General features: G+C 43.6%; 1 protein-coding gene across 1 annotated transcript in view; it reads right to left on the minus strand.

Moving 5' to 3' along the window:
- HECW1 (HECT, C2 and WW domain containing E3 ubiquitin protein ligase 1) overlaps nt 1-26,902 on the minus strand; it is a 409,193-nt gene that overhangs the window by 228,367 nt on the left and 153,924 nt on the right. Inside the window, exons 6-7 of the mRNA XM_047850881.1 lie at nt 15,534-15,858; nt 7,916-8,023 (exon numbers count right to left, since the gene is read on the minus strand). Of these exons, the coding sequence (XP_047706837.1) occupies nt 7,916-8,023; nt 15,534-15,858 (433 nt within the window). The remainder of the gene's footprint in view (nt 1-7,915; nt 8,024-15,533; nt 15,859-26,902) is intronic.

The following is a 26,902-nucleotide window of genomic DNA, read 5'->3' on the forward strand; positions in this document are numbered from 1 at the left end:
TCTTAGCAGCCCTGCTTGTTTCTAGCTCCCTGTGTCTATGGCATGGAGAGAAAGAGACTCATTTTGTGTACAGAGTGGCTTTGAGAGGGACCGAGAGAGTCTTTTTTGTAGAGTGGTATTTTACTCCACCACACCTATACAGGTGAAAATCACTCCTGGGTCTTTCCGGTTTCTTCTTATTTCCCTTCTTGGTAGGAAAGGGGTGCTATAAGGTGGTCAGCACACACGTCTTGACCCCAAGTCCTGTCCCTATCCTGCCCCACCACACTTCCAGTCTCCTGGTCCCTAGCAGGTCAAGGAATTCCAGGAAAGGCTGGGCTCTTAACTTTCTCTGCATCCAGTGCCTTCTGACTGCTTATGGGCCCCGGTCCATCGAACATCCAACATCCCCTACCTCTTCCCTGGGGCTGATGAGCACAAGCAGGTGAGGCTGGTTCATACCCCAGTTGTACCACACACACTACCACGTCTGTTTTCTCCTCAGAAACAATGGTGCTGGCACCCTCCTCATGGTGCTGTCATCAGCATAACAGGGTGTAAAAAAGTGGACACGAGTGGGTACTAAATCAATGAGAGCTCTTATGTTATGGCTCCTTCCCCTCATTCTGTACACATGTTCAAGCCCATCTCAGTCATATTCCCCATGCTGCCACCTCAGAGTCTCTCACAGCCTCCTCGCTGGAGGAGCGCCAGGACACTTCGCTCTCCTCTGTCAGTGCAGATGTACCAGAGGGCCATCACCATTCCAGTGTGCCCAGGATGGACAGGTTTCCTGGGACTGGAAACTTTCAAAGCCAAAACCAGGATCGCTCTGAGCAAGGCAGGATGAACTGTTCACCCTACTCTTTCTCATCAGCTTGTTGAATTTTCTTTTTACGATAACCACCACAGCCCCCATATGGCAACTGTGCATAGATGCATTCCAGACCGTGTCTCCCGTGACCCCTCCGTTGGCACTCACCAGGTTGTGTTGACGATGCCTCTCTGATAGGTTCTCCTCCCTGACTCCCATGGCCCCACTCTTTCCATTTCTCTGGTGCTACGGCAACTCTTGCTACATAACGAAGGAATCAAAAACTTAACAACTTAAAACAGTACTATATTGTGATCTCTCAAGGTTCTGTGAGGTGACTGGGTCCAGCTGGACAGCTCTCCCTTGGGGGTCTCACATGCTGTTGCCATGTATAATAGCCGGGCTGCGCCCCACCGTCCCTTGGGTGGGGACAGCTGGAGCAGCTGAGCTGGTGAACCATCTCTCTATGCAACCTTTCACGTGGCCACCGGGGCTTCTTACAGCACTGCTGTCTCAGGGTTCTAAGAGTGAGTATTCTAAAGGGTAGGAAGTGGAAGCTACCAGTCTCTTAAAGCCTGGGCCTGGAAGTTGGCACAGCATCACTTCAGCATGGAAACTCTCACGGGAGAGGAGACATGGACCCTCCTCTCAAGAGGACTGCCAAGGAATCTGTGGCCACACTTAATCCTCCACACTTGATGATCTCTCTTCCTCCCCCTCCTCCTCTTCCTCTCCTCCTTCTGTCAGGAATCTGTCTTAACTCTCACCTATCCCCGCCTGCCCACTCCCCATGCCTTCATGCCTTTGTAGGTGCTGTCCCTTTCCTGAAATGACCTCTCTACACTTGACCCCCAACACAGCCCTTCCCACTGGCCCAGTCTGCCTTATGAGCTCCTCTTATGTATGGGGATAATTAACTCTGTGTCCCAAGGCTGGGTTGGGTGCTCCTCCGTCTTCACTGATATGGGACACTATAAGAGGTATATGCTAGTCTCCTGTACTAGAATGCAAGAGCTTTGGCAGGGACCAAGCCTTTACCTCTAGATCGGAGGTCCTGAAGACTAGTACAGTCCAACAGGCCTCCAGCACTATAGGGTTAAGAGAGGCAGGTGAATCTGTATGTTCTTTTACTGACATGGTGACTCATCCAGAAAGGTCTCAGTCTGTGATAATAGGGCCTGACCATTTATTTGTGTTGATGAAGAGCTTTCATGTCATTGGGAGAATCTGACACATATCCAACTAGAAGTCAGCACTATCTGTATTGCTGCAAATCTGAATTGACTGTTTGGTTATATCTTTCTGTTTTCTGTAATAATGCTGAGTCACTCTTTGTATGGTCTGTTATTTAATCTGATAGACTGACACTTCTGTGGACTGAAGATCAATTTTGCTGCCCCTGATGTAATGGAATATTCGACATGGTAAGAAGTGATTGCACCCAACACTTTGGCTTCTCACATTGGGTAGACTGGGGGCAAGCCGGCTGTGTGTGTCTCCTTACTTGTATGTCCTGTTTTCCCACCTGGACCCCTGCCCTTCCACTGCCACAGTCCCATCGTTTTATTGGCCCTGTTCAGCCAGAACCACTGCACACTTAGATTGGCTTGGCAGCCAAATGGTATTATTATGTGAATATCTCCAACCATTTCACTCTGGTCTATTGAAGAGTGAGTGATTGTGTCTTTGGTGATGTGGATTCCTTTCTCCACCACTCCCAGAGATTTATCTCCAGAACGATTACTTTTAGGCTTCTAAAGCAAAATGTGAAGGAAAAAAGGAAGGGAAGAAGAGCACCCTGAGTGTGAGCTACAACCAGGAGTAGGTTTATGGAGAAGTTTAGGTGGAAGGAAAACCAGGGGAATTGTGTGGTGAAAGAGAAAAATGAATTTTAGGAGTATTGCTGTGAACTATCCATTTTTTTCCTCAATCTTGAAGAAATATAAGTAAGAACATAAGCAGTATGTTGTAGAGTACAATGCTGACCATGATTTCCCTTTGGGACAGTATTAAACTGGATGGACAATGGAGATAGTCATGGTGTCCCAGGAATTATGGAATAAAAATAAGATGACATAATAATATTGATGTCCACTATCTTGCAAATATTTGTATGGAGCCATTCTTGTTCCTCACAGAAAACCTGTGAAGCAGCATGAGTACCGGGCTTATGTTTAGTCTCCCCAAGTAGACTTGAGACTTCCTGAGGGCTTGGAGTCTATGGCTCAAATGTTTACTGTAGTACAGATGGAGACACCTCCTTGGAAATCACAAAACAGTGATTGAAAATGGCAGCCTGCAGTGCAGTTCTCAGCCATACTGGTTCCAACAGCAGAGCAGTGCTGGTGAAAATATGCTCAGGTTCAAATAAAAGGCTGTAACAATGTGTCACCTGAACAAACTTGATTGTCCACCTGATGAGACCCCTGTGTCTAATCATGGATCTGGGTGGCCTCCCTTGCTCTTGCTGCATTGCCGGAGAGGAGAAAGCATGTGCCAGAAATGCTAATGAGGGGAAGCCAGCTGGTTCTCCTGGAGCCCTGCTTTTCCTCCAGTGCCTTCGGTCTTCAACTCTAGCTGCAAAGCATTTCTCACAGAAAACTCTCCAAATAAAGCCATTCAGTTCACACAGTTGTCACCATGACACTCCCTTGTCCATTCCCTGAGGAGAAATGCCAAGTGCAATGTGCACTGCTGATCTGACTCCCTTTCCAAGTGGCACCGCAATCCCTAACTCAAAGCCTTCTTCTTACACAGCGGATCTGGTTACACCAGACACACCTGGCCTTCCCTGGGTGAATCATCCATCCTTATGGGGCTGCATTGGGGGCAGTACACATTAACTTCATTGTACAGATGAAGAGACAGAGCAGGCCACACCGGGGTTGATGTTGAGCCCACCTGTCTCTCACTGGGAAGCCCCTTGCCCAAGTGTGGACTGAGAGGCAAATGCTGACCCCTCCCACCTGTGTAAATTTCACCTCACCAGGCTCAATGGATGTCATTAAAAACTAGGTGCTTAGATTTGCTGTTAAGTATAATCAGGGGCCACTGTGTGCTTTTTAACTTTGGGAGGCTGGATGGAAAAGGATCTTGGGAATGTGCTAATGTTTGACGGACATTCTGACAAATGCAGGATGATAGAATCAAAGTGGGCAGTAGCAGGGAGTGATTCTGGAAACGAGGACACAGTGGGGAAGGATCCAATGTGGGAGCAGGGCAGGACCAGTGACCTGAGCAGGGGCAGGAAACCAAGGCAAGGCAGAGCAGTTAGAGGACTGTGGATTTCTGGTTGGCATCCAGACAGCTGTGAGAAGGCAGAGCTCCTGACCGTGATAACAGGACACAACACAAAAGTGGGTGGAGAAAGGAGATCCCTTCGGGAGAAACTCTTTTTGGCTGTAATCAGTGGTGGCAGCAGGCACATTTTTCTTCCTGCTACCGATGAGGAGCAACAATGAACAGGGAGCTACATGGAACAGATTTGGGCCAAGGATCAACACAAAGATGCCTTCCCTGTAGAATCATCACCCTTGTCATTGCTTCTGGGCAACATAAGCCCCAATTTTGAAGGAGTTCTGATAGGAGCACACGATCAGCAAGGACTGTGGTGACTCCTGAGGATTAAGCCTAGCCTGCTCTAAGCCTGACTGCACATATTAAAAAATAGTAATGGAGTTACTATAATGATACGGCATTTTAAGATTTGATCAGGATGAGTAAAGCTGAAACTTCACTAGTTCTTTCTTTTGTCAGTGTTAAAATTTGCATCTTTTCGCAGTTCTCATATTACAGCAATTATTAGTATAGTCAAACAGCCAGGGGCCCACTAGGGAAAAGTTATGCCAGAGAAAAGGAAACAATTCAGGTTTTATTTCTTTTGTGTTTTATCATGCATGTAATTCCTTAAAGAGTGCAGAAAATAATCTGTTTTGAATGCTCCTAATTTGGAAGTATGTTCAAAATCCGATTTAGCCAGACCTTAAAAAAAATTGTATAAATCAACAGCAATTACCTAATTCTAAATTGAATCATAACCCTGAAGAAATGTACTGTTAGAACATTATAGACTCCAAGTAATCAGTGATGTATCTCTACTTTTATAAAAGGAAATAATAAAAGGAAAAAATAAAGACAAAAATGGAAAGTAAAAATGAAATAACAACCCCATTTATTTTATTACTTTAACCCTCAGATAGAAAGAATGACCTCCTGTTGTATTTCAACATTTAAAATCTGGCCTATGTGCAAAGTTTGTAAAATAATTTTTAATTTTAAGAAGGTATAATTTACCAATTAGAATAATGTGTTTATTACTATTTAGAGACTTCAAGAGTCTTATTTCTATTAACGTCAAAAACTTCTGTAAACTTCTGGTTAATGGACTGTGTTCTGCATTTTTATTATAGCAAGAGGACCTTTGATGCTTTGCTGCATTATTGAAAGATAGTGATAGTAGAACATTTTGTACATCCAATTTCTTCCTGTTTGTTAATTTGGCACTTTTTCAATCATACATTTTTGAAAATATAAGTGATTTCACATTAAAATATAAATTCATACAGCATACTTATAGTCTTAATGCATTCAGACTCCTAAAGCTATAGTCCATCACAGCATTTTAATTTATTTGATTTATATGTGTGCCCTGAGCTAATATTCTAATCATTTTTAAACTCAATTAATCTTTTTCTGGATACATTTTTAGTTTTTGACAAATTATATTACATTTGTACAAAATCTTACATTCTTTGTATATTGAGCACTGTTTTGACGTATTTGCAAAATGTAAATATCCGCCTTCTCAATTTCATCCATTTGTCTAAAACACTGAGATATTGCTAGTCCAACAGGGATACTGCAGAGTGAGATTGTCTCAGATTTGCACCAGAACACTTATAAAATTCCATTTTTCTAAAGTGTTCGATTTTTAGTTATTTTGAATATGACGTGGCAAGCCATTTGTTTACTATAGGACATTGCTACTTAACCAAGTTTGAATACACTTGCACTCAGTTATGGCAATATTTTTTATAATTTACAGAGCTGCTTTTATATTATAATATCTTCTAGTGGTATTTAAAATGTTTCTTCATGAAGACAATTATATGATATGGCTTGTTATTTGAGATGAATATACACAAAATATTCTATATGTCACAGAAATCTTGGAAATCTTGAAAAGAATGGCACTATTGCTAGATGACTTTATACACAGACTCATCTTTTTTACGTTAGCTCATAAGATTTCACATTATCCTTAGTACTTATTTCCTTGACTCTAAAAAGACAAAAACTTGGAAGCTGTGCTCATACCTGCACCATTTTGAGCTGAGACTATATTTTGACCCTAAATGGTATCGATTTCCCAATTAGTTGGAACTCCAAAGAAGGAAACAGGTGCGTAGTAAAGAAGTCCTTTCCTACCAAACTTCCAATGTAGATCAGATCAGGGCATATAGTCAGCTATTGTGTTTAATATTCATTGCTAATGCAAGTTTTTACCTTTTTTGTTCTTTCTGGCATTTGGGAAGTCATATTAAGTACTACTAGCTGGAACCTGTCTTTGTCCCCAAATCAAGCCCACCTATGTCCTTTATGATAAATGATGCTATTTTCGGGATGGGGAAGATACTGGCATGACTTGGGCAAAGGGGGCATGCTGGGGAGGGTGGAGAAATAGGGTTGAGGGATGAGGGTGGGTTTTGTTGGGGCTTGGCAACAAGGCAGAGAGGTTTCAGCTGATGTAGTCAGAAAGCAGAGCCATGAGGCTTTTGAGCAGATGGTATCAGAGTTGAATATAAAGGCATTTTGTCTGGTATCAGAATCAGAATGGATTAGGAGGAGAAAAGCTAGAGGCAGGGAGATAAATACTAAGGAAAAGGGAATCTCTTGTTGGGAACTTCATTATGACTAATCCAAAGTCAAGGGCCCAACCACATCTCATAAAATCATGTCCCCTCTACATCTGATAGTACCAATCTCCTATCTACATATGTTTGCCAATAAAAAAGGGGGGCATTTGTGTCATTTCTAGGAGCAGAGACACCAAAAGCTTCTAAAGGGAAGACACCAGACATTTCATCTTCAAATCTCTGGTTTTTGGAATATAGTAGGTCTTACAAAATGCTTACTAAGTGAACAAATGGAAATGAGAGTAAATAAAAATGGGAGCAAAACATGCTAGAGACTATAGTTTTTCCTGAACAAGTCAAATGATTATAGACTTTAGTTTCCTGGCCATGTATCCTTTCCTCTGAGAACTGGACAGTTGGAACAAGGGACTATTCCATCATTACCTTTAAAAAGTGACATACTGACTGAATCCCTGCTATGGACCAGAAGATGCAGGAGGGATTTGTACAGTTAGCACTCTCCCATACCCAAGTGGGAAGGGAAGAACTTGCAGATAAGGGTATTCTGTGCATTCCTTCAGTTGGTAAACATGAGGCCCACATAGATATTTCCTTGTGCAATGGGAAATGCACCAGTATGGGGATTTTGGAAAAGAATCCTTCCTTAACTACAAAAATGACTTATTTTCAAAGATAGCATAAAATTTTAGGAAATATCTCAGTAAAATACATGATGACAAGTTTATACACCCAGAGATATCAGTAGATCAGGAATCAAAGAAACAGGTCAGTAGTAGTAACGTATCACCTCCACCCCGGGGAATTATGGCCAGAGCCGAAAATCAGGGTGAAGTGTGGAATATCCCCAATATTCTGGGGCCATGATCAGAGAGTCTTGAAGAACTGGCTCAAGCAAAGCCAACACTGCACTACAGGATACAGAAGGGGCAACTATCGCAAATTTGGAGAGCACGTGGAGGAGCACAGAGTGAAAGTTAAAAGATCTGAGCCAAAAGGTTCTGAATCCAGAGGCCTATGAATCACCATGAACCAAACATCTCTTTGAAACAAAAGGAATGGCCGTCTGGGCTGGTTTGTACGGCTGTTGCCCAAATGCTCTAGACCTCACCTTTCATTATTTTTAAGCATTTCATTAAACATATGCCTCTCTTACACAGCACATTTCTCAGGGAAGCAATGCAATAGAACGAAGGACTTGAAACAGTTGAACCCCATCGCGAGCAACAGGAATGGGAAAAGTACTCACGTTCCACAAAGTAAGAGCTGGCATCGATCTTCCAGATGATCTGGCCCCGATGAGAACCATTCACTCCACGGTTCTTATAGTCCAAAAAGTTTTCTGACAAGACCTCATCTATACTCCCATGAAAGAAAGAAAGCAGAGTAGAAAAATGTATCAGCTAACAGTATATTTAGGGAAAAGAAAGAAAGAAAAAGAGCAAAGGATATTAATGCTATCTCTAACTCAACAGACGAAAAAGCACATGGAATCCAAATCAGCGAGCTAGAAGTATCCTCAGGTACCCTTCGACCAACCCTTTGTAATACAGAGCCAATCCCCGCTCTTCAATACTCCTGCAATCATCTAGCTGGTTTGCAAACACTTCCACAAACAGAAAATAATTGCTTCTATGGCAGGCCATTTCACTTTTGAATAGTCTTTACGTGTGTGAAATCTGAGTGCAAAAATCTTCCTCCTAAAGCTTCCAGGAATTGGTCTCGCTTTGGGTTTGTGAATGAGGCATAAAGAAAACATTCAATCACACTTTCTGTTTGGGGCCCAGCTCTCATAGACCCCACTTTATAGCATCTCTTCTCCAGCCTGGATACCTGTTATCATCTAATACCTGGGACTCATCCATGAATTTATCCATCCATCCTTCATGCACTCATGCATTCATTTGTTCATTCAACAGATACTTATCAAGACTGAACCATCTGTCATGCTGGGAAAAATGCAAGAGCCATGGTGTTGGGCAAACTCAATATGGTCCTTTCTGAGCTAAAGCTTTCAAACAATTGAAGATGCAGACTTTATTTTTTTTAATTTTTTTTAACATTTATTTATTTTTGAGACAGAGAGAGACAGAGCATAAATGGGGGAGGGTCAGAGAGAGAGGGAGACACAGAATCTGAAACAGGCTCCAGGCTCTGAGCAGTCAGCACAGAGCCCGACGCGGGGCTCGAATTCACGGACCTCGAGATCATGACCTGAGCCGAAGTCGGACGCTTAACTGACTGAGCCACCCAGGCACCCCGAGGATGCAGACTTTAAACACTAAGTGAAGAAATAAAGGTATTATTACAATTTGTGATAGGGGATGGGAAGGAAAAGAACAGGGTGCTCTAACAGGGAGTTTGAAGGAGGGAGGCCACCTGGAGTTCAGGGAAGCACTGAGGGATAAGAAGCCACAAGGGTGGAGATGGAGGGTGGGTGTGGAGGGGGCAGAGAGAGGCCTTGATGTGGTGTCCAGGACCTAAGATGACGGAGAGCCTCCTGCATGGAGGCACTAAGAGGAGCTTGTGGGGGACTGTGTACTTTTCCTTTCCTGCTCTTTCTCTGCTCATCACATTGCAGTTGCCAATATCCTCCTTAAAGTTGGTGTCCAGACAGGAACAGCGTTCCTGGAGAGGACTGATCTGTGAAGGAGAAGCTGACTGCCCCCTCTCTGGTTCCAGACCTCATGTTTTCAGTGGAGGCTAAGACAGGGATATGAATTTTACTTTGGTTATCTATGGGGCCCTGGTAGAAAGTAAACACTTGAGCTAGATGGGTCTGTGGCTTTGAGAATACAGATCCACTGCAGTGACAAGACGAATAAACAGAACTCAGGGGTTCCTGAGAGCAGGCTCCAAGTTCCAGCTCTGCCAAGAGGAGCAAGGTCATGGTTGTCCTTTTTGCAACTAAGATTGTATCTGCCTAGACTGGGAAAACAGGCAAGAAGGAGGTGAAAGGAAGGCAGGACTTGTAGCAAAGGACTCAGTTATCAAGGCTCTTTGTGCCATATACCAATGGCATCGAGTCTACATCTTCAGGTCCTCCCCTGCAAAATGGGGGTGGGGTACTAATCACTGGGACCGCCTAGTGGAGGAGTAAATGAGACAACTGGTCAACGTGCTTGTGCCCTCCCATGTTGACTGCACATTTTTGGCTATCTCGTCTTTGGTAAAGATAATTGGGCACAGCAACACTATCTCTGCTTCATTAACGGCAGGCACTGTATCCCCTGGAAAATCACTTGGTTGCAAAATTTGCCAGTCTTAATATTCACAGTGTGTGCTCACAGCCCTGGTTGGGTTACTAAGATGATTGCATAATATGTCTTTTACCGTAATTGCCTCATTTCTGCCAAAAAGGCATAATATTTTCCTAGCTCCCTGGGTTTTCAGTGTAGAGATTTGCCTCATTATAGCAATTCTCTAAGGAGAGGTATTTACTTGAATCTTCCACTCTGATCACCAGAATATTCATTTTAACAGTTATGATCAGGTATCCCTGTAAATAATATCTAGAAGGGATGCTCATTCATGCATTAGGTAAATGTGCAGTAAGTATCTCCTCCACTCTGGGCATTGTGCTAAACCCTGCGGACACACTGGTGAACAAGATATGGTCTATGTTCTCGGGAAGTTTCTAATAGATTTGGGGACTTATTCAAGAAAACAGGCAATTTCATTACACTATAGTAAGTTTAAGAATAGGTTAACTATTAAGGACCCACAGCAGCACAAGGAGAACCTCAAAGAGAAAAGGATGGGATGAGTAGGTGGGAAGAATCTGCAAAGACTAATGAGGATAGCAAAATAACACACATTTTAAAGAAAACAAGATACATTTCACTGTACACATTTAAACATGACACCTTTTGGGGCGCCTGGGTGGCTCAGTCGGTTGGGCCTCTGACTTCGGCTCAGGTCATGATCTCGCAGTCCGTGAGTTCGAGCCCCGCATTGGGCTCTGTGCTGACAGTTCAGAGCCTGGAGCCTGTTTCAGATTCTGTGTCTCCCTCTCTCTCTGACCCTCCCCCGTTCATGCTCTGTCTCTCTCTGTCTCAAAAATAAATAAAAGTAAAAAAAAAAAATTAAACATGACACCTTTTAAAAGACTGTCAATTGGTCCTGATAAATAGCCCATTCTCTTACATTGATAATACTTCATAACACATAGCACATAAGAAAAAAGAATAGTCGATATTCCTGCCTGAACCATCTGTGCTGAGAGGTCAACTCCTTCCCCAAAGGCATTCATTGCCAATTGTTGGAAAAGTTATTGGTCTTTGCTTGGGAATTCAAGTGTATTGTGGGGGTCAGATGCAGAGAAACAGAAATCACTCCAGATATTTTATGCAGAAGGGGATTCAATGCAGAGGATTGGGTTCCTAGAGAAATGGACTCCAGGCTGGGTCTCTGGGAACAGCCCCAGAATAACTGGTTCTCCAAGGCCCTGCTTCCACCTCACTCAGAGTGGCCTCATGGGAACTGCTCAGCTCAAGAACCTCATAGAGCAGCGGTGGCCAGTGGGCAGGAGAGCAAGAGGCTGCTTCCCAGGCCACAGCGATTGCCTCTCCACCCACAGAGAGCAACCAGCCTGTAGCAAGATGGGTACCTGCCACCACCACATCACCCAGGAAGTGAGTGAGTGGATAGCAAGGCGCTGTGGTGGATGGCTGAACTTTCCAAAGCCATGACTGAGGCAGCCACAGGCTAACCAGTAGGAGGAGGAACCCCACAGTTTGCTGCCTCCTTCCCTGTCTTGCACAGGTGCGCCTAATGAAGGGACCAGTGTGCATCTGGGACATGGTTGCACAGGAGTCTGAGATATACAAATTTTAGGGACAGGATTCTGCACTAGAGGAAAGCACTGGAGAAAAGAAGAGGCCTGGAATGGATGGTGGGGGCCCAGCCATGCTCCCTGCCACCCTGAGGATTGATAGGCCCTGGGCCATCTGTCCCAAGGTTCTTTTTTTCCATATTTTTTTGTCATGGTGGAAGTCATTTTGTGGGAGCAATGTTTGTGTGATTACAGGGATATTGACAACCCCTTGAAGCAGGAACATTAGGCTACCTTAGCACCTATGTGAACCTAGGTAGCTTATTTAATCCCTCTGTGTCTTTGCTGCCTCACTACAGTGCGGGGATAATATCAATACCAGCTTCAAAAGTCTGTTGTGAGGACTGAACGAGTGAATACAGGTACTGGTCAGAGAACATTATTAGACATCACTAGTAAGCAGATTATTTTATATTATTTTAACATGAATGTGAGATGAAGAGGTGAAAAATACTTGAATAGATACATTCTCATTGACTTAGCATTCTAATTACTAGAGGTATTAGTTGTATCCTCCAACTTATGTATCCTAACTCAATTATACAAGACTGTTCCCTTAGTGTGAGTAAGCCATGGGCATTGCTGACTCTCTAACCCTAAATATAGAACTCATAAATAATTAGGTTTTATTTGTCAAAGTCAAGTAGGCATTTTCAAATGAATAATGGCAGAACTATTTTCTGAAAATGCCTATTTCTAATAAACATGCTTCTATGTACTTATTTTTGACCAGGTGATGACCTTCTTCCCACTTACTGAACTTTAAAATCTCTTTCCATGTTCCTATTGGTTTGGTAAGAAGCTTTTGTCTATAATACATAGTTACAACGATTGAGTACCCATCTAAGGGTGAAGGCTAGGCTGAACGAAGCCTGGGAATTAAGGTAATTTGCTATCACACATCCAGAGAATAGAGCTCCCTGACAAGGTAGATCAAGACATGAAGTATTGATCAACGGGCAGTAAATGTGCAGTGTCTCATCAATTCTGCTCAATGATCCTGAGAAGAAAGTTATGTTTTCCCCTCTGTTTTGGAGATAAGAAACCTAGAGCTTGGATGACAGTACACAGCTGGGGCCATACATCTGGCCAGTGGCAGGGTAGAATTCTAAACGAGGTCAAGCTGTCACTGAAACCACATGATCTTTCCCCATTCTGTGTCACCAGAGAGAGAATCCTTCGTTACTCTGTATCGAGCTCATGGCCACTCATAAAGGAGGGCAACCAAACTGGATTTCATGGATAATAACGGTAATGCTACTGTCACTGTCCCATCACTGGGTTCCTGGCTAAGGACAGCACTGGTGTTGGTGAGAGGGCCACACATGCCCGTCCACATGCAGGTGTCTCACTCTCTATGGCAGAAGAAAAGTCGTGTATTCCTGGAGCTCTAGAGGCCAGAGCTAAAAGCATCACAAACCTGGCCTCACGTGGACAGATGGTCCACTGGTGTGGAATGATACCATACCAGGTTCCACCGAGATGTTCCTATGGGCAGCATGGGGTCTGCCACCAGGCGAGGGCAGCTGTGTGGCCTTGGGAGCCACTGCATCAGCATTTCTTCAGTGGTGAAATTACAGATTAAATGAAATCATCACCTCTAAATCTTTAGGCCTAGAATGGTGATTCGATCTTTGGCAAGACACTGCAAATCTGACAGACACGTTACTAAGGACCTACAAATTATGAACTCTTAAGGCACACAGATAATTTTGGATTTGGAAATTATTTCTGAAATGCTATGTTGCCGAAAGTGTTGGCGTTCTGCATTAAATAACTTCACAGTTATATATGTGCAGCTACTATGAGAAGAGCAAACTGTCAAGTTAAGATCCTAAGATGACGAGCTGTGTTTACTTTTGTCTCCATCAGAATGTCATGTTAACACCAGATCTTATTCATTCCTAGAGTTTTACGACATTCGATGCTGCTGACTGCCCCTTCCTTCCTCCGCCACCTTCTCTTGACTTCTGTGACGTGGTCTAAGTCTCCATCCCTCCTCCACCTCCTTTGTGAGCACCTCTCCTGTCCGTCCCTCTGACAGAGGTGTTCCGGTCCTCTTTTCTACACAATCCACAATGACTTAATTGACTCTTGGGGTGCCAGTTACCCCAAACCTCCACCCACAGCCTGGATCTAGGGCTGAGCTCCAGATCTGCCCATTCCTTCACCTTGGATGAATGTCTTTGGATTTCTCACCTTCCCCACAAAACACTCTCCTACTCCAATGGTTCCCTGAATGAATGAATGAATGAATGAATGAATGACAACAGGACTCACCACTGCAGGAAGGTGCAGCTTTAAAGAGCTGGTTCAAAACTAGATCTGGGGCCAAAACCCTAATTGCCTAAGGTGCTAAACAAGTAACATTTCACAATGAAAGTAGGGATGGGTGGGAGGGAGACTGTGGCAAAACTAAAGGGTGCAGACCAGGCTAAATGAGGCAGTTAATGCTTAACTTTAGCAAACTAAAGCCAAGTAGAATTACAGGTTCAGTCTGCCAAATTGAGGGCTTTTGTGAAAGAACCTAGAAATTTGGATTTCAATGTGAAATCTCTACATTTTTCAATGTTGATAACTTATCAAATTTAAAACAATGTGGACTAAAAATATGCTTGGTGGGCTGTTATTTTGCAAGCTCTGTGTTAGATTGATGGTATCCAAACAATTTTACACAAGAACTATTTTTTCAGCAAATTCAATTTTACCTAAGTCCAACTTAGCTGGTAACCATTACTTGTGTACAAATTTAAAAAACTATGTTTCTCCATCTTTACGATAATGCATATATTGTAAATATATCAGCCAAGCTGACTGCAAAGCTGTTAAGAGATCTAAAAATATTTCCCTCACAGCTAGTTAGTTAGATAGGATCCCCTTTAGTTTATCAGAAAAACAGTCCAGGTTGCAAAATACTTAGAACAATCCACTGGTTTCTGTGATATTCCATGTTAAATCAGCATTGTGTGTCAGAATGTGTAAATTGCTCCTTGCACAGACTGATGGCAGAAGGCCTGGTCTCCCTTGAACTTAGTGCCTGACTTGAGCGACTCCCCTTCCCCACCCAGCAACCACACCTCTGCTTGCCAGTTAACCAGCATAAATGCATCAATTTCTAACACATTCAATTCTATCATGTAAAATAGATCAAATACATTTTTTCATGGGATTTCAAATTTGTGAGATCTGTTTTCTGCAGCACACAGACTTGTGTGGCCATTTTCCTCTCAACCATCACTCTGTTCCCAGCCTGCAGTGCTGTCACTGTCCACTGAAGCCCATTACATCTTTTGAATACAAAGCAGTAAGAATGGTCAAAGAACAGGTGAAAAGAGGCACATGATTACGTTGGAAACAAAGTAGAACCCCCTCCGTAGAGATGTGTGTCCTTTGCTTGTGTATATGGTGTTGCTTTGGTCTTAAAAACGTATAGACTTGAAAACAGGCTTTTGATATTAACTTATTCATAATTACAAGAGCGTCTATACTTGCAAATGGTAATAACATTTGTGTTCAACCATAGCTGGCCCTTCTAACTCATGGTTTTCTTCCACTGAATAGAGATGGTAAGAGAAGCCTTAGTGAATGGGTCTCCAGTGTGTTAGAATTTGCTGTACAGGGGCGCCTGGGTTGGGTTAAGAGTCGGTTAGGAGTCCGGATTTTGACTTCGGCTCAGGTCATGATCTCACAGTTGGTGAGTTCAAGCCCCGCATCAGGCTCTGCACTGACAGGGAGGAGCCTGATTGGGATTCTCTACCTCTTCTTCTCTCTCTGCCCCTCCCTCACTTGTGTGCTCTGTTTTTCTCTCTCTCAAAATAAATAAATAAACTTAAAAAAAAAAAGAATTTGGTGTATAACACATTTGGTTGTAAATTGTGCACTTTAATTAAAGTATGGAGTCTGTTGAAATATTAAAGCATACCTAAAAGTGCATTGTGAATGCTACGCTCGTTGACCACCCGACCCACATGGCCGAGACCATTCTGTCTGCAGCACTCTGTCAGCGAGTCTGGCTAAGTGCTGTCCTACTCACCAATGAGATACATGCCAATCCAGTCTCCAGCATCCACTTCCTCCTTGATGTCCCAGTGGATCACCAGGTCCTGAGAGTGTCCTATGGAGTAGTAGGAGCTGCTAACCATAAGTGTGGAGCGGCTGTCTGAGGTGACCAGGTCGGTGTCGCTGGTGGAGCGGGGTATGGTGACGGTGCCGTGGGGGCCGGTCCTGATGGCCATGCTGTGGAACTGGCCAGGGTTGTAGCTGTGACGGAGTGGCTCCTTGCACCGGCGGCGATTCTGGGAGTTTCTAGATGGGGATGCCATGGCGGCCAGGCCTAAAAACCTGTTCTGGTACAGATTCTGTGGGGGCAAACAGACAATGAGCAGGGGTGGAAGATGCCAGCTCCACAATCACTGTCTTCCCAGGGAAAGAAGTATATGCTGGGAGAGATAGGCTGTGAGAGAGCTGCTCTCCAAGGGAGATCTGAAATATGACACAAAGCATCTTCCTAAGGGTCCACACAGGGATGGCAAGAACAAAAATGCAAGCTCCCCGAGGGGCCATGCTTTTCCATGCTCTGCTGGGGTCTGTCTCTCCCCGCTCCTTCTAGCCCACAGGGATTAGGAGGACCAAATGGCCCCAGCGGTGTGACTGCCCCCAGAGTGCCGTCCTTTGAGAAATCCGGCATCAATTCAATTGGATCCAATTTTATCCTTCTTTAGGGTTGATTATGGTTATTATCACTGAACATTTTAGTGATCCCTGCAGCCTTCGACACCCTATACACAACCCGGAATTAGAGGCGGTCCCTGCTGGGTGAGGCCACCAGTCTTGCATTACAAATCTCTATCCTACAGAATGTCCCGGTCATCTGAGATTTCTATTAAGGACCTCTGATACCTTAGTAATCTTCAAACACCATAATTTCCAACAAAATCCAATCTCAGAGAACCATGTCTCCCTTGGAGCCAATGTTATTGTAGAAACCATTGTATCTGATGAGAAAAAATGCATTTTTTTTTTATCATTTGCAACATTGAGCATTCCATGTGAGCTGAGCTGATACTCAGCAATAGCTGGGTTGTTTGTAGCTTTTAAAACATGGGGAAAAACATCTTGCACAAGGGATTCTTTTTTGAAACAAGCAAGTGTTCTGACTCCATCAAAGTATATTAAAACTGGGATTTAAATGTGCATTTTTGGGGTTCCTGGCTATAAAAGTACATGCTATTCTACAACTAATAAGACTTTTGTTTTCAAGAGAAGATTAAGGCCTAAAAATGTGTTGAGTCATGCAGTTTAGATCCCAGGGGCAGTTACTTATTACACACATCAATCAAATGCAAGTTCCTGACTTTTTGTTTATACATCATGAGGACCAGGCTTCAGCGACAGTCTACTCTTTGGATTACATAAGTCTATTTAGCAGCAATTTAGGCCTGCACTTTTTCCATCTTCCAAGAACAGGGCACTTGTAAAAAGTCCATTAACCTGATGAAGCACAGTGTTGGCATTTTGTGTCTCGGTCCTTAATGGCCATGTGGCATGCCTATTCATTCATTATTTGAGTCTCTTGTTAGGCATTCTTCTGGCCCCACTGGCGGTAACCATGGAATTTACCATAGGCAGAAAAGCCAGACTTCAGAAAGCATCTCATCACACTATTGGTACCATGTGGTCATTTTTTTTTTAATGCTTGTCATTACGACAGTATGAACATGGACAGACCACATTGTCACCTGGAAACCAGTCTTCCTGTCAGGAAGGCTGGCAAAGCCCAGGAAGCATGAGCTATCTGTGCACTTCCCAGGTGCCCTGGCTCTTCTGGGCAGTTCAGAGACCTCGGTTACCTGACCATCCTCCAGGGGCTTTGTCCAGAGACCTTTGTAAATCTCCAACAAAGAAAGGCTGCTGCTAGAGCATAAGATTTCTGCAGTTTATATAAACTTCATGTGGACTGATAACATCTTAAAGTATTATTAAGGAGATTAAAAACAACTAGGAATTAAATACTCAAGAATATAATTGCAAGTTAAACCAAAGTTGGTGCAGCACCTACCAAGTTCCAACCTGTGTATTCTGAGACGATTTACTTAATTAATCCTTCTGGTCCTCAGTAACCATTTGTAAATGGGCTGTTGTCAGAACTTAATGAGATAGTGCAAATCAAGCCCTTAGCATAGTGAGTATTCAACAAATGAAAATCTACTACTAAAATACTACTGATATTGCTTTACTAAAAAAGCCTCACTGAAACACAGGTCTTGGGCAGTTGGCGAGGCTCATTCACTGGCCAAGGGTCCCCTCACACCATCCCCAGAGCCCTCATACTTAAATCCTCCTGCAACAAACCCACAAATCGTTTCTAGTCATGGCCCTGCAGGTTTAATCACAAAACTGAAATTCCAAACATTAAACAGTCTAGTGTATTTGTAAAGGTATCATACCAATTTTTTGGAGGGGAGCATCCCTTTATCTGAAAAGTTTGTGTTTGAAAAAGGGTATTTATGCATTAATGTTGAGGCAGAGGGATTTTTATTGACATAGTATCAGTCACGGCCTCAAAAGAGATTATAGAGAGCTTTTCTTTTGTTGAAGACACTTGTGCTGTGGTATTTTTATCAGAATTCCCTGGAAACCAGGCAACTCTCCTGAAACTGTCAAGTTACACCAGTGATCCCTGTCCACGTGGTGGGAACTAAGGCATAGAAGGAAACATTAGTCAAGGAAGACATTTGTCAGTAATTTACTTGATTGGAATAATGGCATTTGCCTGGAATAAGAAGGGCGCCCTCGGAGCTGTTCCTTGAAGGCTGCACTCTCCCACCCCTGTCTTTGCCCACATTCTCTCTGTTTGTACTTGCAGCAGAAATGGTATTCCTGCTTCAAGATTACGCTCCAGCACCAACTCTGCTATAACCTCTCCTTCCAGCCTTTTCCCATTCCTGAAAACATGGGCCTCTGCTCCCTGATCCCACAGGAATCCCCTTCCCCTGCAGAGATCCTTACTGTATTATTGCTAGTTGACCTGTTCATGTGCATCCCTATGCTGTGAAGACTTGAAGCCAGTGTTCCCTGCTCTTTATATCCCCTGGAACTGGCATGATTCCTGGTGCACACACACACACACACACACACGCGCAGAACTTCAAAACTTTAATTAATATGATGGATTTTCTTCAATCATGTCATTTCTTTTTGCAGAAAGTGTTTAAGTTTGCCATTAAAAATAGATAAAATACAGAAAGACATGACAAGTTAGTAGATAGTGCAGAGACAGAAGAAAATAGAGACAAAAAGTTATGTACAAAGGCTAACATAAAACTAAATGCCATCATGTCCCTAAACAGGTGTTATCGTTAAAGACTCACGACAGCTGCCTCTTGAACGCAGCAGGTGGATAGCTGATTCCCAACGTGCGATTCCTTTGTGGCTATGTTTTCCCGGGCATTCACAAGTGTTCCTAGCTCACACTATAGACTCATCCGGGTGGAAGAAATAATTTAATCATTCTCCCTTCACATCTGAACCGTGGGAGATAGAGGTGGATCTGTCCTGTTTTTAAATGGCCGTGGATAAAAGACCACTCTTCCCAGACAGTGATTCCACTGTTTTACCATCTCGCAATTCTTCGTAATTGCTAAGGCAAATCTCATGGGACAGAGACCTGACTTCTCCTTCCTCCCTGCAAAGAGGAGTGGCTTTCCCATTCTCTGTATAAGGAGGATTTTAACAGTATCACTAAATTGCTTCCAGTTTTTTCTCCATCCCACTAAGTAATTCAAGTGTCTTTTATTTTCTCTTGCCTGGGTGAAGAGTAACAGACACTGATAAGAAACCAAGAGAATATTAGTCACAGTTTCAGCAACACTGTAATTTTCCAATTATTGGTTGTAATCAAGGCTCTCTGGTTGTGGGCTATGTTAAGCATAGATTTTAACTGACCCTTGAAAAAGTGAATCCAATGTGTGAGCTGCTGAGAACAATCTATCACATTGTGACCTACTTCATAGGGAGTAAGCTTGCATTTGCTGGCTGTTTTCCTATGTGCAGCAAGGATCCAACAATGATATTTTGTTTACTTGTTTTGCTTTCCAACTGAAATAACTCAAAATTGTTAAAATGTTTCTAATTAAGTGATATATTCTTGGACTTTTAAAAAATCTTGGGCCGGCCTTGCATGTTTAATGTTTTAAGTTATTCTTATGCACTATAGTAGATTAGCAAAAACAAAACCTTCTGTAAGGAGATGGAATCTTAAAGGAAAAAATTGTCACTTCTAGGGAAGGGACATGTTATCATAGATTTTTTTTTTCAAAACACAGGGAGACAAAAGATTCTGCTTTGCCAATTTCTAACTGACAAAGTCATTAATAGCTTTTCTGTTTTGGAATATATAAAGTCGTGAGTGAGTACCATCTCAGAAATGAAAAGAAAGTGGACAAAAGCCATATCTACAATAGAGAAAATGATTCTTAAAAATTGCCTCTACACTAAGAAATCAAAAACAGTGAGTGGAAAACACAGGCCCTGAAGGAAACCTCATTAAAGTATATGAGACGAGGTTATAGAAACTGGCGTTATTTAGCTGGAAGAAGGACCATAACAGTTTTTTGAGTTCAGGAACAGATTTTATTTTGAGCAAGTACATGCCTGAAGCTTTTTTATCCTAGTCTCAGCTCTGGTTTTGCCATCAGGGGGTAATGGAACTTAAAAAACATTTACATGTAACTTATCTCTTTCTACAATGGATTTGAGAAAATTTGCAACAAAAGAAACGTACAGGGAAATAGAGGAATAGAGACCTGACAGAAATTGCAAAGTAGCAATACGGAAAAGGATAATAATTATGAGCATTTACTCTATGCTGGGAGCGTGGTGAATTATCACATTAGAAACCTCCTGAGTATCACCCCTTCCTTGTCGGTGAAAACTCAGCTCAGAAAGGTGGTTAATAAACATTCCCAAGGTCCTCTTACAGTAGGAAATGGGGATGTGAGCCTGCTCTGTGTGACTGAAGTGGGGGCTTTTATCAATCTTGAACACTCTCTCCAAATTATAACCTGGGCAGATATAGTTGCAGAAACTGATTCAAATATTCCTCTGATCTTCTTGACAACCAAGAAGACATAAAGAAAGCATAGTTCTCATGATCAGAATATTAGAATTTTTGCTCCCTCCAGGTTCTTAATAAAATGCTTCACTTTAGACTTTACATGGGGAATACCACAGGATGTGGTGAACATTATCTTTTAAAAAACTTGAAAATCACAAACGGTGGCAGATTCTCGCACAAGTTTTTGACGAAAGTCAAGGTTATAATAGAAAAGGTCTATTTGGGGCTGTGTTTCGCTGTGTTTCCTTCTGACCACATGCAAAAGCCCCTTGGGCTTATTCCACCCTTTATGCTCCAAACCTCCTGCTCTCAGTTCAGTTCCTATTCCTAATCCCACATCTCTCTGTCCGGCCTTGATGCAGATAAACCAGAGCCTGAATGACCTGTTCTATCTGCAACGGTCTTACTTATTTCTTATCAGTTCCCTTCTATTAATGAGCAAGTGCCAAAAGAACACGGGCCTTGCCCAGCTCTTCTGGATCTGCATTTCCAGCTAACGTGGTGCCTGGTGAGAAGGTAGTGAGTGCTCAGTAGATGTTCTGTCGGATGAATGAATGAGTGAGTGGATGGTTCGGGATGGGGCATATCTGCCTCTGTGTTGCAGAGCCATGACATGATGCTTTGCTGTTTGAGTTCAGGAACCCTTCTCAGTGCCTATTTTGCCTAAAGCACAAGGCTTGTTGTCCAGAATCCCCATGACAGGCTCCTGAATGACACTGGTAAGAAGGGAAAGGTGGGGATGAGGTCCCAATCCTGGGTCTCCTTCCGCATCTCACATCCTGAAATCCAAGTCTAGCCTGTACATTTGCATGTTTGCTCACGGGACAGAGGTGGCTGATCTGACAGATCATCAAATGGCCAAGCACTTCCGAGGAGGAAAGTAGGAGGTAGCTGCAATATTACCATCTCTATCCAACTCTTTAGCTCCTGACACCTGTCCCTGAGACTGTGCCTCAAAACTGTGTTTTAAGCCTTGAAGCCATGTGTTGAAAAAGCTGTGTTTTGTGGTGGCCATTGTGCAGAGGAATATCACAGAATTACATAAACTAAATTGTGTGGGCTCCTTTTCTTTGAAGAAGAAATAGAATCCCACACATTGCCGGCTGGAAGGGAACATTAGGCGGAAGAAATTTTAATAAGCAAATCAAACTAAGTCAAGGAATATCCACATAGGAAGTCATGATTTAACAGGCAAGGGACTTGTTAAAATGACAGTCAAATGAATTATTTTAGGAACACAAAAAGCCTTACCCCTAACGGAAAAAAAAATCCAACAATAGGTTTAAGAGAGTTGAACAGCCCCCACCCGCACTTCTCTCTGGGGCCCCCAGTGATGGTGGCAGAGGGACGTCTTTGTTTCTTGTTGCTCTAGTGCCATTCTTGCAGCTTGTATGTAAGAGAGGTGAGCAGGAGGCCCGGCCGTGCTTCGAGGATATGTACCTGTCACCATTTCGGTCAAATCTGGAATTCTTGGTGCAACTCTGGGCCACTTGGGAGATTTATGCTTGAAGGTGTTCAAGAACAAAGCTGTCAAAGTCTGGGCAGGGGTAGAGGGACAGGGTAAGGAGAGAGAGGAAGGTAGGAGGCAAGGGGGGCCGTCCCATGTTATTTAAGGGAAGCATCTCCTTCTGATCTACTTGAAAAGAGACATCGCTGAAAGTGGTCTTCCTCTGTGTGTGTATATGTGTGTGTGTCTTTGTGAGAGAGAAAGATTGGCAGACAGATGGACAGACTGACAAGAGACAGAGAATGAATAGAAATGCACAGATGCCTTTCCCTTTTCGATCTCAGACATGTCCTTGTCTTCCTCAGGAGAGTCTCATCTTGATGCAAGTTGGAAAGGTCCCTTCTTTAGGTGTTGACACATGCCAAAGCAAAGAATATGCTCTCGTTTCCCAGAACCACAGTGTCACTCCCAGCAGGTCATGGCGCCCAAGCCCCAGGGACCCCGCTGACCACTTGGAAGCCCCCGGTGGGAGTGTGAGGGAGCAACGAGGCTGTGGAACTGGGCAGCCATAAACCAACCCCCGACCACCACAACTCCACTCCTGGAGCCACACAGGGCTGCTGTGCCAAGCAAGGTAACTATGTCTCTTCCACACCCAGGGCACCGCCACCTGCCTAACAAACCTGACCCATAAAACCAAGTCACAGAGACCCCCCCAGAGTGAGTAGTGGGATCGTGTCCAGTCCCTCCTGCTGCTCTAGAAGGGCAGTGGCCTGCCTTGAGCACAGCACGTGAGCAGGGGAGCTACGCCTGGAACCCAGGCTCCATGGCTAGGACCCCACTGCCTTACTCAGGAGGGAGCATCAAGCTTGCAAAGAATGTAAGCCATGGTGTGTTTTGCTCCTCTGTTCACAATCCTGTTCAGATTTGCTGACTAATCGTCAGTGTGGTCAGGCAATGAATATAGTTCTAAAAAGGACATTTCTGCAGGATTGCAAATGAGGTGCTAAGTTTGCATCCATATTGAAGTTAATCCTCAAATACCTTATTACTTGTTGTGGAGGCTCAGGGCACCATAGAGATACTCTCTTAAGTTGTGGCACCCCCTGGGAGGCTAGGTCCAGCAGAGTTGGTCAGATTTTTAAGTAAAAAACTGTATTTTGCTTTCTTCCTTCCTTTAGCCCATTCAACGAGCAGATGTTTATTGAATCATTAGTGTGTACAAAACATTGCACCAAGTATTGAGTACGCACAGAGGGATGGATTAAACAGTGCTCCTACCCTCAAAGAGTTTTGCACAGGACGCGAGCATTTAAGCAGTCAACTCTGACACAACAACAAGGACCACAACAGGAGAGGTAGGCAAGGTCCTTGTGGGAGGGAGAGAGATGCTGGAAATAACCTTCCAGATGGGAGAGCAGAGCCGCCGTGTTTGGAAGGAGAAGTGGGAAGGTCACCAACTGGACCTGGGCAGAGGGAAATCCAATCTAAGCAGAAGGAGCTCTGTATATAAAGACTGGGTGTTGTATGGAAACCAATTTGACAATGAATTATATTTTTTTTAAAAGGCAGAGCTTGACAAGCATGGCATACCAGTGGATTTAGGGGAAGCCAGGGGGTGAGAGGGGAGAGGGTCCCACAACACACCAAGACATAGGACCTCCTCCCTTGGAGGAGGGGCCACAGGAGATTTTTTATCTGGGGAAGGATACAGTCTGTTCACCTTAGAAACATCAGCCTGCATCAGTGAGAGGAGAGCTAGGGGCACGGAGCCTGCTATGTCTGGGGAAGCCCATACTACATCAATCCTGAAAGCCAAGTCCACCTGTAGGGAGCACTTTCATCAAATGATTAAGTTGAACCCACAGTGCCATCTGCAACCGAGGCTCTAAGTCTCACGGAAGGATGAGAGGTAAAGGAACAAGGTTCTTGAGGGGGTCCTTGAGGGGGTCCTTGAGGGGAGTGTGTAAATGAAGGAGGCACAGTCATGGAGACCATGGACATCACCGTGTGTGGCCTGTTTCCACTGGGATCTCGTGGCCCTTGCATTCACTCTGGAATCTGGCAGTGTCAGTGCATCTAAGGCAAGTGGTACTTGTGCCTAATTTTATTGTCGGGGACACTGCATCACTTAATAACATGTGCCCTGGGACACTTTGCTCCTCAGAACTAATCAGGAGAAATAAATGTCAGGATTTTCGCATCCTTCATTTTCACAGCTTTGCCAACATTTACGACAATACAAACTGAATTGGATTGGTTTTCTGGAACGTACTGTATTTGAAATCTTATTTTGCCACAGAATACAGTACAAAGGCTATTCTGTACCATTATAGTGCAAAGTAACATCACCAATGGTATATTATGGCTAACTAATATGTAATTTGAACACATATGGGCACATACAGTGTGGCTTGTACCACACTGGAGATGAGGCATATGTTATGAGCTGGATACTATCTAGTGGTGAGAAGATACATAAATTAATCATTTTAATATAGAGTGACAAAGAAACAAGTTTAGAGGGATTTGCAGGATAGGAAGGTAATTACTCATTTTGTTAGGGAAGGAAATAAGACTTGGAGAGAAATGTTTTAGGCAGAAAGAACATATGGAAAGGCGTGAAGAGAGTTACAAAGACTGCCCACGTGTGTCCAGGGACTGAAAGACCAGTGTGTCTGAAGCAAAGGGTATGCAGAGCAGGAGCAGGGAGGGGGCGGGGGGTGTGAGGCTGGAGCAGAATCAAGACCAATTTTAAGGCCAAGAAAGCCCAGGTAAGGAGAGAGGCTCTTTGGGAGACACTGAGCCCTTTTGAAGACAGGAAGGAGTAGTGGGGGACTCCCCTACATTGTGCTTTCATGAGTACTGTGATTCTGAACACTGTCCTTTGGGCAGAAGGAACATGGCAGACAGTTTCTGCCAAGGTCCTAGAGGAACTACTGGCCAGGTATATAGACATGCACATCTCTCCCCTCAGGAGGATAGGTGGTCATCAACATGGCTTTTTTAGATCACCCGTCAGGACGGAGGAAGGCACCACCCTGGACTGCAGCTCTAACAGAAGAGCCAATCCTTGGAAATATGACCCAGGATGGACCACGATCAGTATACAGGGGTGCTGAACCAGCCACAGCAACATTTCCTTTTGCTATCAAAGTGCCCCAGATGAACACATCCATAGTTGGTATTAATTCAGCATTCATACGTGAGACCATTTTTTTGGAAGACAACTTAGAGCAGTAATAAAGAGGCAAACACAGATCGCATCTGGCAACATAAATGCATCTGGTTTCTCCCTTCTGTGTCATACTTATGCCTCTCCCTTAACTTGAGAAGTGGCACGGCCAGTTCACATCCCAGATGGGGTCGTGGGTGAGACATTCCTTCCCAAGTCCCTCTCCTCCCCTCATTGTGCCCACTCCTGATATTTCCAGTCCAGGCTATTCAAATCCAATGCTAGCTGTCACTCATTCTCTTAGCCACACCAGGTTGTACCAGTTCAGCACCGAGGCTATAATACAAGAGCCGGTAGAGATGGTTTAAATCAAGAGATATCCTTTGGAAGAAGAAGGAAATAATTAAGAACTGATGCTATTAAAAAGGATGAGGCCTATCTTCAGTGATTTAGTTTATTGTTTTAAGTTTATTTATTTATTTTGAGAGAGACAGAGACAGTGCATGTGGGGGATGAGCAGAGAATGACAAAGAGGGAGAATCCCAAGCAGGCTCCCTGCTGCAAGCACAGAGCCCGATGCGGGGCTTGAACCCACGAAGCTGTGAGATCATGACCTGAGCCGAAACCAAGAGTCAGATGCTTAACTGACTGAGCCACCCGGGAGCCCCTTCAGTGATTTAAGATAATATTATTGGGAAAGTTGGAACGATAGGGAGAAAAATCAATCCACCAGCATCTCCATCAAGATTTGAACATCTATAGGAGAGTTAATACAAGAGCAGAGACAAAGCGTTGCATTCTAAGTGAACCGCAACTAAATGGACAAGTGTCTAGATCTGCGAAAGTCCCTTGAAAGTTCCCACAGCATCAGGATATCCCCATGGTCAAAACAGCAAATCAAGTGACCTAGATAAGTACCATATTACTTTATTACCGGTTATTTATGGAAATGTCAAAAGGAAGGAAGAATTCTATTTTGAAAACAAAAAATAGGATTCGTTATTCAGCTCTGATGGCACTGGGGGAGGCATCACTAAGATTATGGCCAGAGTGGATTGGGAGCTGGCATTCAGGCTGTGGTTATCCAGATAACTGGGTTCCCTACTTGACTTCTCATGTGTGTCTTGCTTAGTTCTAAAAGAATATTAAGAGAAAAGAAACACTTAGCCATCCCTTTTTCAAACATGACACACTGCTGAAATTCTTGAATATCTTTACAGAGAATCCCTTCCGACATTTGTCATACAAATCCACCCTTTTTTGATTTTTCAGAACTAAGGAGAAGGGATAATCAACTGAGGCTGCTAGGAACCTTGGAATCATGGACAAAAGCTATAGTCTGCTGAGGATTTTTGACAATGTTTTCAGTTTTCCAGACTAAAGGAATAGAATGGTTTTCTCCTAGTCCATCTCTTGTTTGGATGCCTGGGACCATCACCTGAGCTTGTCTGTGATACACAAAAGATGCAGCCCGCACAAGTGCTTCTCCCAACAATTCCCAGCCACGGGGAATCTTTCCTCAATAGTATGGTATAGGTTTACATTAAATTCAGTGAGAAGACCATTTAATTTGATTCTCTGTGGCAATCACCAGAAGGCGAACTAGATGATTATCGTCTGGCTAAGACATTTTCCACTCTTAAGCTGATGCCTAGAAGTTGTGGG

The sequence above is a fragment of the Prionailurus viverrinus genome, chromosome A2 (assembly GCF_022837055.1).
Source record: "Prionailurus viverrinus isolate Anna chromosome A2, UM_Priviv_1.0, whole genome shotgun sequence".
In the NCBI taxonomy this organism is placed as follows: Eukaryota; Metazoa; Chordata; class Mammalia; order Carnivora; family Felidae; genus Prionailurus; species Prionailurus viverrinus.